This window comes from Schistocerca serialis, chromosome 3 (genome assembly GCF_023864345.2).
Source record: "Schistocerca serialis cubense isolate TAMUIC-IGC-003099 chromosome 3, iqSchSeri2.2, whole genome shotgun sequence".
Lineage (NCBI taxonomy): Eukaryota > Metazoa > Arthropoda > Insecta > Orthoptera > Acrididae > Schistocerca > Schistocerca serialis.
In genome coordinates, this window is record NC_064640.1 from 391,388,591 (window position 1) to 391,411,808 (window position 23,218).

General features: G+C 41.4%; 1 protein-coding gene across 1 annotated transcript in view; it reads left to right on the forward strand.

Moving 5' to 3' along the window:
- Positions 1–23,218, forward strand: part of LOC126470238 (RUN domain-containing protein 1) — a 169,993-nt gene that overhangs the window by 20,969 nt on the left and 125,806 nt on the right. Inside the window, exon 3 of the mRNA XM_050097939.1 lies at positions 12,457–12,603. Within this exon, the coding sequence (XP_049953896.1) occupies positions 12,457–12,603 (147 nt within the window). The remainder of the gene's footprint in view (positions 1–12,456; positions 12,604–23,218) is intronic.

The window sequence follows — 23,218 nt, forward strand, 5'->3', positions numbered from 1 at the left end:
GGTTAACTCTTGTCATTTCATGTTGTATTCCAATTTGGGGATAAATCCACAAAAAATATTTGTAGCATAAAAGAGTCACGTGAAGAGTCTTCTTTCATAAACTACTGCCTTTGCATACACTTTAGGACAGTATATCACAGTTTTCAAGTAAAATTAAGCAAGCACAGATTTGCCTTTTCTTGCACACTCTTTATTAAGGTTTTTAGACTCCCTTGACATTTCTTTGCTTCTCATATTCTCTTCCTGTTCCCTGTTAAAAGCTTTGTCATCATCCTCCTCCTCCTCCTCCTCCTCCGATTAAAGATATGAAAACTTTAAACATTTACCACACATGTATGGAATTTCAGATTAAATTTGATTGTGAAAATCTACCAATACAACCATAATTTCTCGGCTGTTTTTCCTACTTCATTTCACTGATTGTCCTGTGAATTTCTTTGTCCTTTTCATTTTGCGATTCTCCTTCAGCTATGGATAGAAGCAGCAGCAGCAGCAACAACAACAACAACAACGATCCCATTAATAATAATAATAATACTTACTACTTAAAAAGGTTCTAATACTTACAAAGTTCCACTACATTCCATTCCTTCTCCTGGCACAGTTTCATCATCCTTTTTTTATCTGGACTCCATTACACTCCTACTTGCTTGTAAACTCTTTCACATCTGAATCAGTGTTTACTTTCTATGACAGGAAGTTGCATTTCATTGTTGTCACAAAGCAAAAGCAATGATGTGTGTAAAAAGAAGTAACAGGAAAAGCAACTTCAAACAGTTCTGTTAAGATCAGAAAAACTTAAGAGCTGTTTCTTTTCAGAAAGTAACATACATTCTTCGGTATAAAAATGGATCAGTTCTTCCACCTGTCTGATCCTTACTATTGTTCGTAAAATTTAGATACATTAGCAGCTAAAACAGAAACCATTTAGGATAGAGTTAAGCTTGGTTGGTCATAGGACAGATCTTGATTCTCTATATCTTATGGTAGTAACAAATCAAAAGTTGCAAGAAGTTAGTTACGTCTGTCTGATGCTAAATGAGTGCATTTATATGAAATGTAATTTCACAGTGCAATAATCTTGAATGTTTCTGTAGCTAATTTACAATTAGTTCTTATGTTGATACATGTACACTGTTCTTTATAGTGCATGTATATTTAGAAACATTGCTGCAACATGTATACAACATCACAAACATGTTTTCATGAATAAATAAATCAATAAATAAAACATAAATGTTACATGAAAGCCACTGAACCAGTTGGCTTACTGTTACTTATGTGGCATGATATTGTTAACCCGTGTCTCATCTACAGTCACTTGTCACCACAGAAAGTCTGTTAACTTTTCTGTTAGATAGTCTCAAACATTTACAAGAAATTCATTTTCACATTTACTGTTGATAATCATTCAACAAATGTAGCATCAGAGTTGCTGAAAGCTTTCTCATAGATAATTATTCATGTTCCCTTTGTTCTTGCATGTTTATGGTGTCAGGTATTTCATACACCTTTAATTGCAGGTTGTCCGATACCATATTGTGTAGTTTCTTGATATTTTCATTTGTGGTTGTAGTTTGTGACATTCTTCATATGGATCAACAGCAATAGAAGTATGAAAAGATTTGAACTCAGCTGCTCATTTCTTAACCCTTGAAAACAAAGGAGCAGATCCATTATAAATCTCCATGTCCACTGAACAAACTTAAGAAAGAACTTAATGATATAGTATTCCAGTTTATCCATTTGAATTGGACATACATACCAAGTAATTTCAAAAGCCCTATATATAAACATAATCATATTATACCACCAATCAAGTTAAAATGTCACCATCATTATTGAGCAACATGTACCAGGAGATCAAAAATCAAAATTCTTTCATATAAATGCTGTTTTTGTGCCAGGCTGAGAAATATTCACTTCGTCTTTACAAAAACAGGGTGGGTACTCATCAGTTTTACTCAAGGTTCTTCTATTAACCACTTTGAAAAACAAGTTGAGAATGTGGCATTAAATGTCAGTGATCCTGTGAGCTTTAGAGGTTTGTTTTTGTAAAAACTTCAAGTTTCTTAGGAATCCCACAAACATTTGCTGTGATGTGTTTCTTATGAGTTACTTCGCAATCTAAGATGTTGCAGTGTCTCCACTGTGTCTGTAACAGAGAAATTGTTATGATTCCTTTGCTTTTATGGTTTATGAGAGTAAATGAAAACTTTATTCCCTTTTGGTTAATGTCTAGTAGCATCTTAATTGGTTTTTGATATTGCATGATTCATTGGGTCTCAGCTTCCAACTGACATAAATCACAGTGATGGAACAGCTGTAGTTAATTGCTGGTATAAGAAACACCATCTACATCTACAAGATTACTCTGCAATTCACAATTAAGTACCTGGCAGAGGGTCCATTGAAGCATCAGTGCTGTGTCAGGTACACATCTGTGTGGTGGATTGAAGGATGGTAGATTTCTGCAGCAGTTATATGTCTCTTCTGTCTCTATGAGATATGCACATACTTACAATGACCCACTATTGAAAAATGTAATCATTTGGCATCATCACATTATTACTATTGTTATTGTGTGAGGGAGAAGAGTGACCAGTAATACATATTCATTGGGGTGAGATTGAGTCAAATGGGAGCTTGGTCTACAGCTGTAACTGTTTGTTAATACTTTACTGAGTAGAGTAAGATTACACCAATAAGATAATAACCAAATAATTGTGATGAGTGAATGTGTACACTGATAAGCACATTTTTGGCTTGAAAAACATCTGCAGTTCATTTCCACACAGATTCTTAAGTGCTTAGTCTATGGACAGAGGTAGCTGTCAGATACCCTTTCACAGATTGTGCAGTTTTTGGAGATTTGTTGTTGGTACTTTGTATAAGGGACAGTCAAATGAAAACCAAACACCAACAACAACAAGATTATGGAATGGTTCCATTCAAACGTAATCAGCACATGCACTATGTTTATCCCACCGGGAGATGAGACAGTCATTTCCTGTTTCTGTAAAAAAGATATTGCAGTGTTTTCCAACCAAATCACTGAAGCGGAACCCACACCCGTTTGGCAGTGCAACGGTGGACATTATTGTGCAACAGGATGATTCCATCCAACAGCATTCCTGGGCATTTTGGCTTTATACGGGTGTTGCAGTTTCTACAAAGTGTCTTCATAGTGCATTGATTGAGGTTCTGTGCTGGAAGAACCTGAGGAGCAGAGCATCCCTGCAGTCAAAGAACAAGGTCATCGTGACCTTACACGGTGCCACCATTCCGAGTCCGAGGGTTAACGGCAAAGCCGACAGCGGAAACATCCCACATCTCCCCTACCAAAGAAATACAAATCTGTTCACACAGGTTCCGGTAACATCATGATGACCACCTCCTTCAACTGCAGGGGCACTTTCCTTGTCGAGTTCCTCAAGCGTGGCACAACAATCAGTGCACAGTGCTATGAAGACACCTTGCAGGAACTGTGAGGTGCCATAAAGTTATAATGCCGTGGAATGCTGTCAGACAGAATCAGCCTGTTGCACAATAATGTCTGCCCCCACACTGCCAATTGGATGAACACTGCAACATTATCTGTTCAACTTGGATTATTCACTGTGCGATTTTCTCATCTTTAGTAACCTGAAGAAAGACATGTGTGGATGTCAATTTCTGTTGGACAATGAAGTGCAAGGGTGGCTGCAGTTGTGGATCTGTCAGCTGCCGACCCTGTTCTGTGAAACAAGAACTGATGGTCTCATCTCCCAGTGGGATAAATGACTTAATATGTGTGGTGATTACTTTTGACTGGAATCTTTCCGTGGTTCCATTGTGGCGGGTGTTCAGTTTTCATGTGACTGCCCCTCGTAGTATTGAGCTATCCGTCAATGACATCACAAAGAGAGTTGAAAATTGTCAAGCTCCTGAAACCAGTCGAGCTTTGTGGAATAGAAATTCTTCTACAAGAAAATGCAGTGTCCTGTGGGGAAGATATTAACAGTGAAGGGTGAAAATGGTTAGCAATAATGCTGAAAAGGTAAATCGTTTTCACAGTGCCTTCTAGAACATCCACAGGCTCCAAGTATGTCCAGGTGACTATTGTTTGTAATACAGTAATCACAGCTTGGTCTGTGCATATTCTACTATATATACACCAAGCAATGTCAGAAGGTAGCACATTGTCACAACTGCTGATGTGATGTACCAGATAGAGCAACACATCTGACTAGGTAACTCACTTTTGTTGTTCCACAGTTCAGTCTCAGTCTTCGTATACTGAATGTAGTGTCTCAGTCTTTGTATATTGAATGTGGTTGTAACTGGCAATTACTGTGGGTCATTTACAGCCCATGTACTGATTGATAGCTTGGTAATGATGTAACCCTCCTATAAGGTTTGTCATTGCACAATAATCTTCCCTGACCATCATATTGTCACATTCACATTCTACTGTCTTATTAAGTACGGGGGCGGGGGGGGGGGGGGGGTATAGTTAAACTTGTACTACTTGAGAGGGTCCCCAAGAAAAACGAGTCATCCTAGGAGTCTGAAACTTTGTGTAAACATTTGTAAGGACTTGTGGAAGAGAAATAATGAATATACCTTTAAAAGACACATTTATTAAAATCAATGTGTGAGAGTAACATTTGTTAATTGCATACCACGTTTACATTCTGGACTTCAAACGTTGCTCAGTGTGATGACCATCTGCATCCATGACAGCCTGGAACTGAACTAGAGATATTACATCACAATTGTTTGTGGCACTTTTTAATTCGTGAACCACAGAATGTTCAGTTATTGTAACACAGTCTGTGCACTGCTTGAAGATCGCACGTTTGCATCCGGCATTCTCAGCCATGGCAACAGTAATTTCTTCAGTAATCTGTGATGCAATTAGCCGCCGTCATCTTCCAGAAGCAGTCCCAAATAACCACTTAGTTTGAGCTTGCAAATCCTGTGTTTCAACCCCAGTGCAGGAAGACGATCTCTCCGTATTCCTTCAATGTGTCACTACTCACGAAGAGCAACAGCACTATTGATGAAACAGCCTTACATGTAATGTGCTGCTCACTTTGTCCAGACCCATATTGACTGTGTGCAACTATAATGCACACTGATGCTTGTTTTTCAACCCTACATTGCTGTACTAGTACCAGTGCCTAATGGCAAGTCATGATAACACTACTAACAATACAAATCCTGCAGCGCACAATTTGAACATCATTCCTGTAAAGTTCAAATACTCATACGATAAATAGTTTTCCAACTACTTTAGCTCAAGTGTGAAAGTTTAATTATAACCACCCTGTACTATTAGATCAGCAGGTTTTCCCATTCTTGAAGCACCTGGTTGGTTTAATTGCTGTTGTGTATCCTCATCTCTTTCATATTGCATTGTGTGTCCACCACATGAAATAGTCAAGAAAATTCCCACATTGATTATGTTATCACAATATTCTAGCTGACTTAGATATATCTTAGTGAAATGGATAATATGAATTATAATCTAAATGGAAAAATATTGAAGAGGAAACACAACTTAATAAGTGAAACCATTTAAATACATGATATAGTTCCAGTAGGAAAGCTCTGGTTGAATGTAAATACTTTAATAGTAAAGGAGACCATTCACTGAAACCCCCCCCCCCCCCCCCTCCCACACACCAGACTCCCCCACATTCCACCTCTGTCTCTGATGCGGTGTCCCTGGTGGCTTTTGTGGCCCTGCCCCCCCCCCCCCCCCCCACACACACACACAAACACTCCTTGATTTGGAATCAATGTGTATTGATGCAGTATCCTCACAGCCACTGACAGCAGGCGAACCTGAGGCATGACCTGCCTCCTTGGTCCGTTCATGGCCCCACAGGAATCTGATAGCATATTTTTCCAGCAGAATTGTGGAAGTTTTTCTGCCACCTGGCTGAGCTGTGGTGTCTCTTATGCATTTCCCCTGCTTTTTGCATCACTCCGCCTGGAAATTTGGTTCCTAGCAATGTGGACCCCTACCCTCTGAGGGTAACGTAGCTATTTCAAGAATCATGCTGACTGTGAAAGAATGTTGGGTGGTGTTTGAATGTACGTTACAGACTGTGTCTGCTGTGAACATGTGCCTTTCAATATGACTTTGGAGATGTGGCTGTTTGTGTGAGGACGTCTCTGGAATTTACCGTCTGTGTTTCTGCCTCCCAATGCTGAAGTGTCCTGGAATGTGTTGTCTGCATGTTTTCTCATCCCCCACCCTTCCTAATATTGGGTGACTTAAGTGCCCACAATCCTTTTTGGCATGGAACTATGACCAATGGCTGCGATAAAGCTGCAGGAAACTTGCTTGCAGAGGTTCGATCTTCGCCTCTTGAATGTTGGTGTCCTCACACACTTCAGTGTGGCATATGGATCTTATATGGCCATTTATCTTTTCACTTATAGCCATGCCCAGGACCACCACCTAATAAAATGACAGAAACAAGAATGCTGGGAGTGGTATGTTACTACCATTGGATCACATACCCTTTCTCCACAGGTTTGGTCAAAAATTCAACACCTGTATAGACCCCAGTCCCTTGCAGGCATCCCAGGTATATCTCTGAAAGATGTTGTCTACACTGACCCAGGCACTGTTACTAAACATTTTGCTTTGTATTGTATCCGAGCCTGTGTGTCTGAGAACTATCAGTCTGCATTTCGTGGACTGAATTGACTTACCTTTCATTACATGTCACCTGGAGCTGTATAATGCCCCATTTAATGAGTGGGAGCTCCTCAGTGCTTAGTCCTCTGTCCCGACATGACTCCAGTGCCAGACCACATCCACAGCCAAATGCTCAAACACTAATGAACAGACTTGCAATTTTCAAGTGTATCTGGAGTGAGGGACTTGCAAAAAAGCTTATGACACCACATGGTGCCCTCACATTGTCTTTACCACATATGAGTGGGTTCTCCATGGCCCACTCCTGATTTTTATCTGGAACTTTTTGTCACACTGTACATTCCACACTCAAGTTGCTGCTTCCCACAGTACCCCACTTACACAAGAAAATGGGATCCTTTAGGACGCTGCACTGAGTGTGCCTCTTTGTCTAGTAGCTATCAATGGTATAGCTGCAGCTGTGGGTCTACAATGTTACTCTACTTGTATACCGTCAATATTTGTGTTTACTATTGCTCCTCAACTGTGCATGTTGCTGAATGCTGACTGCAGGGTGCCATACAGAGGTTGGAGTCCTGGGCTCTCACCCATGGCTTCTGGTTTTCAGTCACCAAGACATGTTCCAAGCACTTTTGTCACTGTCGTACTGTCCATCCACACCCAGAGTTCTTCCTCCATATCCAGTTGCTGAATGTGGTGGAGTTTTATCACTTTTTGGGACTGATCTTTGATGCTTGGTTCATGTGGCTTCTCCATCTTTACCATCTTTAGTGAACATGCTGGTCACACCTTAATACTATTTGCTGCATCCACCAGCTGGGGTGCAGACTGCTCTGCAGTCTTGTGGCTTTGCAAAGCTCTGACAGTGTCCCATCTTGATTATGGGAGTCTGGCATGTAGCTCAGCATCATGTGTAGCCTTGTGGATGCTGGACCTGGTAGATTATTGTGGGATCTGACTTGCAACAGGTGCCTTTTGGACACACCTACAGCCTAATCGCAGGGGCTAGTCCCCCCCCCCCCCCCCCCTGTACAAACGTGACACCCACAACTGTTGCTCACCTGTGTGATGGAATTAGCTGCTCCCCTGAGCATCTGAACTACCAACAGAGGCTTAGGGCTGGGATTGCAGTCACAGTTTGCTTACTGTTGCCTCATATTAGGGAGCAATTGCGTATGCTCCCATGGTGTGTACCCTGTACTTGCATCTGTCTCCATCTATCCTCAGCTGATCCCATGATCTTTTGCTGCCTGTTCCTGGCCATCCTTGATGCATTTCCAGGTTCAGGAGCATTATACACTGATGGTTCTATGGTCGATGGACAAACCGGTGTTGCCTGCACACATACAGGATGCATAGAGCTACACTCCTTGCTGAGCAGATGCAGTGAGTTCACTGCAGAATCGGTAGCCATCATTTGAGCCCTCAACCACATTCGTTCTTGCACCGGTGAGATGTTCTTAATCGGCAGTGACTCCCTGAGTAGTCTTCACACTATCAGCCAGTGTTACCCTCGACACCCATTGGTTCTGACTATACAGGATCTCCTTTATGACATGCACAAAGCTACAGTCAGTCATCTTTGTCTGGATCCCAGATCACGTTGGGACTGGTTGGCCATGTTGGCTACCAGGATGCTGACTTAGGAGATGGGAGTACCAGAACCGGACTTTTGGTTAACTCTGTGCTATCAATGTTTGGGGGATTGTAATGTAGATTAGTGTGCTCTGGTTTCTCCAAATAAACTGTGAACCTTAAAGGAGACCATGACTATGTGACAGACTTCCTTTCATGCTTCTCGCAAGGAATCTACTGTTCTCTGCCGGCTTTGCATTGGCCAGATTTAGCAAACCCACAGTCACATCCTCCAGCACTAGGATCCACCTTATTATCAATGTGGTGTCCATCTGGCAATGGCCTACATCCTACTGGACTGCCCCCTTACGGTGCTTCATCCAAGGCACAACAGCAGCCTGCAGCAGTGACAGACCTCCAGCGGCAAAAAGGGTTGCCTGCTTGCTCAGGTATACGGCGATGCAACCATATTTCTTGTGCAGTTGCTGCTGTTTCCCAAAGCATGGGCCAGATGCAGCCACACCGCCAGTGGGCTGTTGGCAACGGGATGGAGAGAAGTGTGGCCAAATTGGATCTGACTTTTAACTACTCGGATATTTCACCAAAAGATGAAAATGACACAGCAATATTACCATGGCTCCTCAACTTGTTGGAGAAGAAGATTAATATTATTTTTGCAGCACATGACAATAAAGGTTGTTATAACATTTTGATTAACAAGCACCTCTTGAATGATGACACCAAATTCAGACTTTATTTCAGGTTAGTTTGCACATATTTTTGCACCTTACATGCAACCTATTCAAGAAACCCATCAGTGCAACTGAAAAACTTGCAGAGACACCAGTTTTGTTCTCTAATACACAAACTTTTGGCTAAAATTATTAAAATACTTTCCCTCTATGTCACTGTTGATATATTTTAACAACTTGTAACACATCATGGAATATTAAGTAATTCCTCATCAATATTGCTAAATGCTGTCACATTTCTGCTTTAAGGTGAAGACAGTGAAAAATATGGAAAATGGGTTTATAGCAGTGGGGTGCGAGAGAGAGAGAGAGAGAGAGAGAGAGAGAGAGAGAGAGAGAGAGAGCAAACTTAATATAAATTGTATTCATTAAAATGGCAAGCTGCTTTTAAGAAACTTACAAAATGTAATAAAAAATTAAACAATGCTGTAATTTTATAGTAAAATGAAATACATCGTGCCCTAAGATCACCAGTCTCAAATAATATCAAGCTGTTCTGACATACTCTTAAATTTTTCAGTTTTAGTTTTTTAGACATCATTTAATTCCTAAATTCCATATGCATCTTTGACTCAACTGAGAAAGAGGGGTGGGGTGTTCTCATAGCGCTGCCTGTGCTTAGTAGAAATAAATTTCTATATTCCTTTGTAAGCACCTCTAGATATTTTATTTTCAATCCTGCGGATGCTTTCTCCCTTTCAGTCTGTCCTTTTTGTACCCTTGCTCTCAACACCCATCTTCTTCCTCTTACATAAATTTGTGTCACTTAGATCAGGATCTTTGCTTATCTGCATGGAAGTTGTATGTCCATCTGAAACATGTAATGGAGCTTGTATCTCTGTCTCATCTCAGGCTCTCCCAGATGACGTGTTATGGATACAACTTAAGTATTGTCTCATACAGAACCCACGTCTTTGGTTTTGCTGAGACGTTTGATCCTATTCCAAGCATTCTTTCTCTTCTATTTCTCCAACATGAGTCCCTAATGTTTCTCCATATGTTCTTGAAAACAACACTAAAAATGCCATGAAATATAAACTTATTAAAAATAAGAGCATAGTAGTAGCTTAATTATCCCTTTTTCGGGTTTTTAGCAGTAGGAGAATCTTACCCATCTCTAGTATTTTCCTTCCAAATCTCTACAGAATACATCAGCAGAATTGTGGAAGAAGTACTGTCCACAGTTGTCTACAAACTGTTGCCTATTTATTTCCCAGTTCCTTGAACAGAAAAACGTGTGGAACAAGCAAAGGAATTTTTGACCAAATGTCAGTTTTCCAAATTTGATGGTACTGGAATGAAGCACCCTTGTGCTAATGACGTTTTAAACCTGAAGACACTGATGCGGAGATATTAACTCACAGAGTTTTGCTTTTCGTGAGTGCCCTGTTGGAGTTTTCTTCAGGTAGGCATCATGCGACAATACCAGGCAGAACAGTTCAGACGCACAGCTTCTGTCACAGCATTGGGCACTGTTGCAGTGCTGTGCCAGTCTACGCACCAGCCGCCCGTTGCAGCCCAAACTCAAGCTGGGCATGCGCGAGCAGGCAACCCCTTTCACCGTGGGGTTTCCTGTCGTTGTTTCAAGCCGCTGTTGCACCTTGGACAATGCATCTGTACAGGAACTTGCTGACATTCTATCTCTGGTGCTAGTGGACGACAACAGAATGGTTGATCTGGTTTTACATTTTACCCACGGAAGTGTATTCTACAACTCACTGTAACATCGGGTACATTAGCCTCGTCTGCCATTTGAGGGACTGGAGATGTGCCCCTTCACTTTTTCGGCCCATGGGACCCATGGCTGCTCTCGCTCAGTGGTCCGACCTGGCCCCTGCCCTTCCCAGTTTTTTAATTCAGCTTATTCCTCTACATGTGTTGTTGGTTTACTGTCTCATTATCGGTGTTCTCTTTCTGAGATTTTATCAACTTGTCCACTTTGCTAGTTTTCTTGTGGTAATTGATGATTTGGAAGTACCAGTTGGGTGCAGAGGGTGTGTCTTCCTGCACATAATGTGTCCCGTTGCCTCCAGCTGCTTTTTTGGTGGGGCAACTTTCCCACATTCACCCTTTTATATTTCTCTCCCTTCTACTTGCTTCTGTCTCTTGGTTTCCTCGATTCTTGTGTACATTCACATTCATTAGGATTTGTTTTTGTGTCTTTCCTCTCTGGGGACTCTTCCCGACTTTACACACATTGTTTTGAGGGACCAATGACCTCGTAGTTTGGTTTCTTTAACCCCATCAACCCATCCATCCCCAAGTCTCCTTTAACCAACTGTCCCTACACTCTCCATCCAACAGCTTACCCTTTCTCTTTCCTAACACCACTTCCCAATTCACCCCTCCACATCTCCTTCATCACACACTGCACCCCACCAGCTCCAACACCTATGCATCATATGCCTAGCCTGTGCACCTGCCACCCTCTGTCCTGCGTTCCTAGTCAGCGAACTGGCTGTCTCCCTCCAAGCCACTTGCTACCCACCCCCAACCCTTCTTCCTGCTTCCTGCTGCTCTCTCCCTCTGTGCAGACCACCCAACACAACCCCCACCCAACTCTAGTCCACTGGCTGAACTGCACTTGTAACATTGTGTGTCCAGGTAACACTTCATAGAGGCACAGACAAGTGTGCATTTTCATGTGTGTGTGTGTCTATTTTTATACGCTGTCTTGAAAAATGATTTCCTTCAGAAGCTAGGAAGCTTTCTCTCTTTTTTGTGTGTGCCTGTTGATGACTCAATGCTTCTGCATTTCAGTGAGTGGTCTCCTTACTTTTGAAGTACAAATATGTAATAAGCCACTGGCAGAAATTGTTTATGCAGTAATTGAATGTGCAAGCCAACAGATTCGTAACTGTGTACTGTATTTAATTATGTTAATGGGTTTTACATCTAAGAATGGAAAAAGGGTTCATGGTCTGCCATAGAGTTCATAGTTGGCTCCCACTGTGAGTGAATACAAGTGGAGGAATCACAGTTGTGATTTTTATACTTGGTTCATTACTTTTGTGTCACAAACATAATCACTAATTTTGCTGATAAGGTAAAGAAGACTTTTCATAATTTTGATTTATGCTGAATTAGTTTAGTAATGAAAACCTTATAAATAAGGAAAGGAGTAAAGGTAACCATTCACCATATAGATGACACATTGAGTAGTTGACTGGCACATAAATGATATGAAAATTGTGCTGAATTTTCATGGCAGTGCAGTCAGCCTACAGTGCTGGAACACTGAATCAGTGTTCAGTGTGTGTTGTTTTTGCTAATAACCTCTGAGGAACCTCGTTGCTTGAAAGCTTAAGAACAATTTAAATCTTGTTTATGTGTATGTCACTGTATGACACCTCAGTTATATGGCGAGTAGTTACTTTTACTCCATTCATTATCTGCTTTTCACCAAGGACTTTCCAGTGTTATAAATATAAACATTTTAAATTCTGATGTTTTAACTGCAATCAATTTCAGGTGCAATTTAGACTTCGGCAGATAGTGGAGACAGAACCGGGAGAGGAAAAAGAAAAGTTGTTAAAAGACTTGGAAGCATTTGCTTTCAGAGGAATTCCTGATGCTCCAGACAAAAAACTACAGGGGATGCTTTTCCCCCCTTACTTTGTAAGTAGATTAATTCGTAACAAATGTTATTACACTTTGCAGTTTATATGTGAATATACTTGAGACATGTCACTTTGATTCTCAATCAGCTTGCCTACTCCTTTACAGACCTAAGTTTTTTCTCCTGTTCTCATCTCACACATACCACTTCCGTTTCAAACTTATATCAACCATTCTTGTTTTAGAAACCACCTTGCATTCTTTGTTGTATGTTAAGAGAATTTCTGATGTATTTATTTATTTGCATAGTAGATTAATGTAGAAACATTAATACATATCATGTTAATGTATAACTTTTAGTACGTTATATAATGTATATAATTATAGGTGTTTTAACATCCAGACTACGTAATAACTTAAAATTTCTGTTGTCCACCACAGGTTATTTCGTACTCTGCAGCTATTTTTATATTTTATTTCACTGATTACAAAAATCTACTTTGTATAATAAACAGCAGTTGCTGCTGTGAAGTACAATTTCACTTTGTAGTTTAGAGCTGGAACTTATAGGACAATTTGCATGCTTTGATTTGATGCAGCTCTGCATACTAGTCTGTTCTGTGCAAGACACATAATTACTAAACCTACTTACCACATTGAGGCCTTGATTTTCCTTGAAAAATCCCCCCCCCACACACATATATATATTTCCTTCCATTACCAAACACACAATTCCTTGATGTCTCAGGATGTGTCCTACTAACAGATCCATTCTTTTAATCAGGTTGTGTCACAAATTTCTTCTTTCCCCAGTCCAGTTCAGTATCTCCTAAGTAGTTAGTAAATCTATCCATCTAATCCACAGCATTCTTCTGTAGCATCATATTTCAAAAGCTTCTCCTGTCTTCTTGTCTGGATTGTTTACCACCTGCTTCCATATAAAGCTACTCTCCAGACAAATCTAAAAAAATCACAGCCTTACACTTAAATCTATATTAACACATTCCTCTTTTTCAGAAATGCTTTTCTATTGGCAGTCTGCATTTTATATCTTCTTACTTAGGCCATAGCCAGTTACACTGCTGCCCAGTGGCAAAACTCATCAACTGCCTATACAGGGTAATCAATCATTAATGCAACCGCCTTTGTGGCATGCGGCTAGCCAGTGTGGCCAGCTGCTGGGCCCATGATGCGGGTGACAGCAGGTCCGCAGTAAATATAATATGGTTAATTGCGTAAGTTATTTCTAACATAAATAACATAAACACTTAAAAAGAAAAGTAAATTACTCACTTATATTAAGCAACAAGATACTGAAACTGCTTTCCTTCATCGTTCAAGCATTTCTTACACTTGCTTAGGAAAGTGTTCGTTATACTCTTCAGTTCTGCATGAGAAGTGGCAGCAATTTCTTTGCGAATGTTTGTTTTAAGTTCATCTAAAATGAGTGAATTTGACTTTAAATAACCTCCCCCCCCCCCCCCCCCAGGTTAAAATTGCAGGGGGCTAAATCAGGGAACAAGGAGACCATGTTGTTAGTGATATTTCCATCTTGAAACACATCATGAATTTCCTGTATTGAGAAGTTGGTTGTATGTGCTGTTGCAGAGTCCTTCTGAAAGGTCATGAAAGCATATTCTCTCTCAGTTAATTGGGCAAAAAAAGGCTTCAAAATGTTTTATACATATATCTCACTGTTAATTGTTTGCTGAATATAAATAGACCCTATTATTCTCTTACCACTGATAGTGCACCACAATCTGGGGGTGCTTCATGTATTACATTAGGCTTTTCAGAAATCCAAAGAGGGTTATTTTTTTGAAACATATCCACTCAGTTGGAACCATGATTTGTCCGAAAAGAAAGTTAGGTTGGGATCAATTTCTTTGTCATGCACCCTAATCAAAATCCATTCACAAAACCACAAACTTTTTGCAGGGTCAAGTGATTTAAGTTATTGCACTGCAGTTATTTTATAGGATTGTAACTTCAGTAACTTTTCAGCTGCTTGAACAGAACCATAGGAAATTCTCATTTGCTGAAAAAGACATCAAACTGATTTTCTAGGAGACCTTTCGAGAGCAGGCCCAATGTCGTCCAGAGTTATTTGTGTGAGTATTGCATGTAGTCATGTACATTTCCTGTCAAGAACACTTCCCGTTTCACAAAATTTATGTATCAATCAATGAATCATAAGCTGTTTAGGGACTTGAATATTAGGAAATTCCTCTTGAAATAATCTCCCTACAGGGATTCATATATGAATCATAAGTGAATACTCTTTGGCAAATTGAATACTTGTGTTTTGCCATTTTGCTTGAAACACTTTCACTCTATACACTGTATTGCCTCACCTGACACACATGTGACCTGCACAAGATTTCTACACAAAGGAAGGCCGCGCAATGGAGTGAAAATATACTTCTTGCCAATGTCGCTGCTGGCTGGCTGCCAGTGACAAAAAATCCCTGCCAGGTGGTTGAATTAAGGATTGATCATCCTTAGTTTTGCATTTACTAATCTGTCAGGTTCACCTGATTTAATTTGACTACACTCCATTGCCATTGTTTAATTTTTGTTGCTGTTCATCCTATAACCCCTTTTCAAAACACTTGCCTTTCTGTTCAACCTCTCTTCCAAGTCCTTTGCCACCTGACAGGATTACAATGTTGTCGACAAAGCTCAGAGTTTTTATTTCATCACTCTGAACCTTAATCCAATTACCAAAGTTCACCTGTAGTTCCTTTACCACTTGCTCAGCTTCATATACTTTGCATACCAGATAGAATAGTTGTAATTACTGGCTCTCTCAAGGATCTCAGTAATTCCAAGGGAATGTAATCTACTTCAGGGGCTTTGTTGATGCTGACCTACATAGGGAGAAACAATCATCATAACAAAATAAGGGAAATCAGAGCTTGCATGGAAAGATATAGGTGTTAGTTTTTCCGCGCACTGTTTGAGGTTGGAGTAATGGAGAATTATTGTGAAGGTGGGTTGATGAACCCTGTGCCAGGCACTGAAGTGTGATTTGTAGAGTATTAATGTAGATGTAGATGAGGTATTTTAGTACTCTGTTGAATTCTTCTCACAATATCATATCCCCCTCTTCATCTACTTGCTCTTCTCTTCCTGTAATGTTTGTCACCATTATACAAAGCTTCTACATATGCCTCCCATCCTTGAGTCATCTATTCATTGCTTAGTATGGGCTTGCCATCTGAGGTCGTAATATTCTTCCTTGCGCTTCTTTTCTGTCCAAAGGCCTCTTTGATTTTTCTGTATGCAATATCTATGTTTTTCGTAGTTAAGCATTCTGTTCAGGTACGCATTAGCAGCACAGTCTCAAATATCTATTTTGTAATTTATAATTTATAATTTGGTAAATTACCCCATACTGTATAACATTTTATTAGGTGCTATTTTTGGACATCTTGCTAAGCAAGATTAATGCACTACTTATTTTCCTACACACACAGTTTACATGGTTTTTCCCATTGAACATTTTTGTCCAAGTGCAGAATAAGGGGTTTAGTCTTCACTGTTAGTGTATGAAACTCCACAAATATTTCCTAAGTATCTGTGGCAAGAATTACTTACTTTGAACACTTGATTTTGTGATATTGACTTTCACATCATAGTGACTAAAATACAGGGTGTATATAAAGTCTGGGAACACTTTCAATTATTTATTGCACAAGAACTAAACATTGTACAGATGTCATACATATTGCATTGTGAAGAGAAACTCTGAAAGTTTTTTTTTTTTTTTTTTTTACAAACATGCATGACGCACCAATTTCTTTAGACTTCTTATGAACGTCTCTCGTACACACACCACATTCACTTCACTCAGACTGGGATGTCCGCTTCTCTTTCCCGGGCACAAGCAACCCATCATAACGAATTTGTTGTGCCAGTGGTAAATGGCCTTCCTTGTTGGTGGCTTCTTACCATACTTGGTTCTAAACATCCATTGAACAGCTGTACCACACTTGTTGAACTCCAGCACACAGAAAACTCACTCTGCACCTGAACTCGCCATGTTTGTGACTAGTGAGTAGTGCTGACTATCGGCAAATTACGAGACTACACTGTGGCAGTATACACGAAAAAAAAAAAAAAAAAAAAAAAAAAAAAAAAAAAAAAAAAAAACAACTTTCAGAGTTTCTCTTCAAACTGACATATGTATGATATGTGTACAGTGTTTGGTTCTTGTGCAATAAATAACTGAAAGTGTTCCTGGAATTTATGTACACTCTGTATTTAGTCGCTTCTGATGTGGTATGTGTTGAAAAATGTGTTCTTCATGTCATTGTTACTACCATAAAGCAGCAGAGAAGTGTCATCAGCATAAGTAATTATATGGGAAATAGAAGATTGTATCATATCATTTGGAGACATGAGAAAAAGAAATTGTCCCAGTACTGACGCCTGCAGAATAACCTCCTTTACTGTTCATCATAGACTCAACATTGTATTTTCTCACTTATTTTTGATAATTTATATTTGCGCATTGTTTATGATTTTTTAGGTATGTAGGCAGCGGCAGAAGTGACACCTGTCTGATGTTGGATGTCTTCAGTTTCTGGAAGTGAAATGCATGGTTGACCAGATCAAATGACTTTGTGAGATCTAAAAATATGCCCACAGCATTGTTCCCATCATCTAGATAGCTATTGACTTCGCCCAAATATTCTGTGACAGCTGTTCTAACATTTTGATCATTTTGAAATGCAAGTTAGGTTCATGTAAGATGATTATTTTTAATGCAGTACCTTGTGTTAAATGTTGAAACTCGTCAGGATAAAAAATATATTAAATCTGAGTGCAGGAGGGTAACAAATCAATCAAAACTTGAGAATTTTAGAAGATTTCTCAAAGACATGAACTGGTTAGATGTTTACAATACTTCTGACTCAAATGAAAATACAAAGAATTCATTAATAAAGTTAATTCCTCTTTTGAAAATTGTTTTCCGCTAAAGGAAACTCAAATCAAACAGAAGTCTAAAAATAAACCATGGATTACACAAGGAATAAAGATATCATGTGGGACAAAAAGGAGACTGCATCTACTATCTAGGAACAGCTCTGATGTTAGCATTGTAATGCATTACAAACAATACTGCAAAATATTGAAACAAGTAATCCAGAAATCTAAGCAGCTTTATTATGAGAAAAAGATAGTTACACCTGGCAGCAAAATATAAACTGTGTATGATATAGTGAAGACAGAGACAGGTGGGACCAAAAAGGAAGAGGAACAGATAGCTCTAAAAATAAATGAGACATTGGTAACAAGTACATGTAGTGTTGCAAACCTCTTAAACAAGTATTTTGTTTCTGTAAATGATAGCTTGGGGTTATCAGATTCAGTAAACAGTGCAATGGAGTATCTGAGACCAGTGCTTACAAGTAGCGTCAGTAAGGTGGAAATGACACTCACATCTCCCCAAGAAGTAGCAGCCATCATAAAATCCTTAAAATCAAAGTATTCTGGTGGTTATGATAACATATCAACAAAGTTAATCAAATAATGCTTATGCAAGGTGAGTTCTATCTAAAGTTATTTATGTTATCAATCTCTTATCAGCAGAATTTTCCACACTGGCTAAAATATGCTGAAGTTAAGCCTCTTTACAAGAAGGGGATAAAGAGATACCATCAAATTATCGACCAGTTTCATTTTTGCTGCCTTTTTCAAAAAAAATTGAAAAGGTTGTGTTCAAGCATTTTCATAAGCATCTGAGTGCAAATAATATATTATCCAAGTCACAGTTTGAGTCCCTTAAGCATTCCAATATAGAGAAGGCTATTTACACATACAGTGTGAATGTCTTTAACTCATTAGATAACTCTCCCTGTGGGTTCTGGGACTAGAATAGACCCGAGGTATTCATGCCTGTCGTAAGAGGCAGCTACAAGGAGTCTCCTACTTCTCAGCCTCTTAAGTTATGGTCCCCTTCTATGCTTTGACCTACACCTTTCAAAATTCTACAGAAGTGTGGGCCATTTGGGGAAGGACACCTCACATGATGTGTCATATATCCATCATGTGCCGAGACCTTCTGCGCCTATTATTGTCGTGGTTCTGCAACTTCACCCGTAATCCACCTATTTCAGTGAGGACACCTTTACAGGGTGATTCATCTACATCCATTGTCCACTGTCCTCTTCTGCATCCATGATAATGATGGATCTTTTCACACCTGCTATCCAGTGCAGTAGCCAGTCCGTTGTGGAGGGTTTGTCATGGACCCTCTTGGTTGTAGCACCCTGACAACAGAGGGATCGCACTGCTGATACCTGAGCTGCAAACTTGCCATGTATACCAAGGAGTAGATACCTGTCTTCTTGGAGCATCAGGACTCCCGGCACTGATCATCGCGCCAAGTGACCTCTGCGGTGGCTGTGTGGCACCAATGGGGAAAGCCTCTGATCGGAGTGGGTGGCATCAGGGCAGATGACCCACAATGAAGTGGATCCAGTCATCTTTCGCTGGTGGCAGAGTGGCCCCAGCAGTCTGTAAGAAGGGAAGGCTCAACTTCAGTGCTGAGAAGTATGACCCCAAATTGTTTCCCTCCGTAGCTACACCATGGGAGGAATGTAGGGCTACAGAAAAAAAGAGAGCCATATTCACCTTGATACTTAGTGTGCAGCAGAACAGTTGGGGACTCCTTTCTGGCTACAAAGTCCCTCCTTTTTGTTGAAAACCTGAAGGATAAGTTTGGGGAAGTGGCAGCACTATCCAAAATGCGAAATGGGTCAGCCCTGATTCAGACAGCATCCCCAGCCCAGTCACGACACTGCTCGTCTGTGACAAGCTGGGTGATATTCACATTTCGATCACTCCTCATAAAAGCCTCAACGTGGTCCAGGGCATTATCTTTCATTGAGACCTCTTGTTGCAGTCCGATGATGAGCTACATGCCACTTTAGAACGATGTCGTGTTCACTTTGTCTGGCATGTCTATAGAGGCCCAAAGATAGTAGGGTTGCTATCAGTGCTTTCATCTTGTCCTGAAAAGGTCAAAGTGATCGTATACTGATGTGATTTAAAACCATATGTCCCTCCTCCTGTGCAGTGGTTTAAGTGCTGGAAATTTGGGTACATGTTTTCGTGGTGCAATTCCAGCGCCACATGTAGAGATTGCAGACATCCACTGTGTCTGAAAACTCCATCTGCCCCTCCTCCCACCTGTGTCAACTGTGGAGAGCACCACTCACCTTGCTTGCTAGATTTTGTGGTTCTCCAAAAGGAGACGAAAATTATGGAGTACAAGACCCTGGACAGGCTGATTTACCAGGAGGCTAAAAAGAAATTTACCAGTTGCACCCCATTCACTTGACATCTTGTTATGCTGCAGCTGCAACGACACCGCCCTCCCTGGTGATGGTAGTCCCCTAGTCTCTGCCTCGTACAGTGGGCTCTCAGGTCTGCCAGACACTGCATCCGTCCCCCCCCCCCCCCCCTCCCCTGCATGGTGGTTGGGGGCACTGCTTCTTCTGTTGCTCCCAAAGCTTCTACTTTGGGAGCTACGCCCCTTAAACTTCAGGGAAATCAGTCCCCCCCTCCCAGCCGGAGAAGTGACAGCCTCCTCTGGCTCTTCTCACACAGAGGGGGTCTGTTGGGACTCTGCCTTCCAAGGGTTCCACCCGTGTAAAGGTGGACACCAGCCAGTGACTGAAACAGCCACAAGCTGCTGGATGAAGGCCTTCACGCTCTTCTTCTGTACCAGAAGCTACTTCAGAGAGGCCCTCCCAGCTGGTTCCTAAGGAGAACGAGAGAGCAGACAGATAAAGAAGAAGTCTGGAAAGAAACAAGAAACTCCGGTGGCTCCCGCACCACCACCCCCTACCAGTTCTGCATCTGAGGATGAGGTGGAGATGTTAGCTTTCCCGAGGATGTAGATCTCCAATGCCTCAGCAGCGATGGTCATAGATAGAAGCACTCAACCAGTGGCCACAGCTGACCCTGAGCGTTAAACTGCCTCCTTGGTCCCTTTGTGCCCTCCCCAACTACTGAAAGCATCATCCTCCATTGGAATTGCGGCAGTTTTTTCCCCACCTGGCTGAGCTATGACAACTCTTAAGCATTACATCTGCTCTTTGTGTTGCCCTTCAGGAAACCTGGTTTCCAGCAATGCAGACACCCACCCTTTGCGGCTATCAGGGTATTACAAAAATGGTAATGACTGTAACAGGATGTCAGGTGGAGTATGTATATATGTCCCTATCTCTGTATATAGTGAGCCTGTGCCCCTTCAAACATCTTTAGAAGCTGTGTGAAGACAACACAGGAAATTACCAGCTGCAACATCTACCTTCCTCCAGATGGCGAAGTACCACAAAATGTATTCATTGGACTAATTTCTCAACTCCCCCCACCGTTTCTACTTTTGGGTGATTTCACCACCCATAACACTATGTGGGGTGGGACCAATGTTACTGGCAGTGATAAAGATGTCGACAATGTACAACTTGTTCTTGCTTCCTAAATACAGGTGCTACCACTCATTTCAGCTTAGCACATGGCATATATTCGGCCATTGAACTCACAGTTTGCAGTCGTTGTCGTCTTCTTCTGTCTACCCATTGGAGAGCTCATGACAACTTGTGTGGTAGTGACCACTTCCCGCTCTTCCTGTCCCTCCTCCGGCATCACTCACCTGGACGCTTGTCCAGATATGTGATCTTACCAAGGCTGACTGGGACACTTTCATCTCTGCCACCAGCGTTGAATCTCGATTGCTTGTTAACATTGATGTGGTAATCCAGAATGTTACTACAACCATTGTTTGTGCAGCTGAATCAGCAATCCCTTGTTCCTCAAATTGCCCTGGCAGAAGACAATGCCGTGTTGGTGACAGGAAATTGCAGTGGCCATTAGGGATTGTAGACAGGCCCTACAATTTAATAAGTGGCACCCATCAGTGGAGAACCTCATTGCCTTAAAATATCTCTGGGCCCAGGTCTGTCAGCTAGTCAAAAGATGGAAGCAGCAGTGCTGGGAACGATACGTTCCACCACTGGAACACAAACGTCTGCTTCCCCAGCTTGTATGAAGCTCAGACTCCTTTACAGATATCAGTCCCCTGCAAGTATATGTGGATTTCCACAGATGGAGCTGTATGTACTGACCCAGATGCAATTACAGAGCATTTTGCTGAGCACTGTGCTCGAACGTCTGCGTCTGAGGATTACCAATCTGTCTTTTGTCCCCTAAACAGCGAGCGGAACAACACCACTTATCTTTTACTACACCCCAGACTGAAAGATATAATGCTCCATTCAGTGAGTGGGAATTTCTCAGTGCCCTTGAAGATTGTCGTGATACAATCCCTAAACCAGCCAGCCGTTGTGGCCGAGCGGTTCTAGGCGCTTCAGTCCGGAACCGCGCTGCTGCTACGGTCGCAGGTTCGAATCCTGCCTCGGGTATGGATGTGTGTGGTGTCCTTAGGTTAGTTAGGTTTAAGTAGTTCTGAGTTCTAGGGGACTGATGAGCTCAGATGTTAAGTCTCATAGTGCTTAGAGCCATTTGAACCATTTGAAACCCTGGGCCAGACTACATCCATCACCAAATGATTAAACATCTGTCAGCAGATTTCTAGCACCATCTCCTTGCTGTCTTCCACTGCAACTGGAGCGATGGGGAAGTCCCATTGTAGGGGTGAGAAACCATCATCGTTACAGTGCTAAAACCTGGTAATAACCCATTAGATATGGATAGCTATCATCCTATTAGCCTTACCTACGTTCTGTGCAAGCTGCTCAAACATATGGTGAGCTAGCAGTTGTGTTGGCTCCTTGAGTCTCGAGACCTTCTGGCTCTGTCCCAGCGCAGTTTTTGCCAAGATCACTCCATCACTGACAGCTTGGTATACCTGGAGTGTACCATCCGAACTGCCTTTTCCTGCCATGATCCCCATATTGCTGTCGTTTTTGTCCTGACAAAAGCTGATAACATCACTTGGCGACACCACATCCTCGCTACATTGCACAATTGGGGTCTCCCAGGCCCACCCCTGATTTTTATACAGAACTTTTTGTCGCTCCACACCTTCGGAGTCTGAGTCAGTGTTCCACACAATTCTCCCCATAGCCAAGAGAATGGGGTCCCATAGGGATCTGTACTAAGTGTCTTCTCTTTTAACTGGCCATTAATGGTCTCGCAGAATCTGTGGGGCCATCAGTATCACACTTCTTATATACTGATGACTTGTGTATTTCCTTTTATTCATCTACTCTTGGTGTGGCTGAACGTCGACTGCAAGGAACCATATGAAAGGTGCAGTCATGGGCACTCACCCATGCCTTTCACTTTTCAGCCACCAAGAGTTGTGTCATGCGCATCTGTCACCATCATACATTTTACCTGCACCCACAACTTTATCTTGATGACCATCTCCTTAATATAGTGGACTCTTATCACTTAACTTGGCTTCTCCATCTTTGTCAGCTTAAGCAAAAGTGCTGGCAGTACCTTAACATTTTTCTGTGCCTGAGTCACACCAACTGGGGGCAGATCACCCTAAACTGTTGCAGCTGTACAGTCCCATCATGACTATGGGATCCTGGTATATGGTACAGCATTGTCCTCAGAACTATGGATGCTGAACCCTATACACCACGGTGGAGTTAGACTTGGCACAGGAGCTTTCCGAACGAGCCAT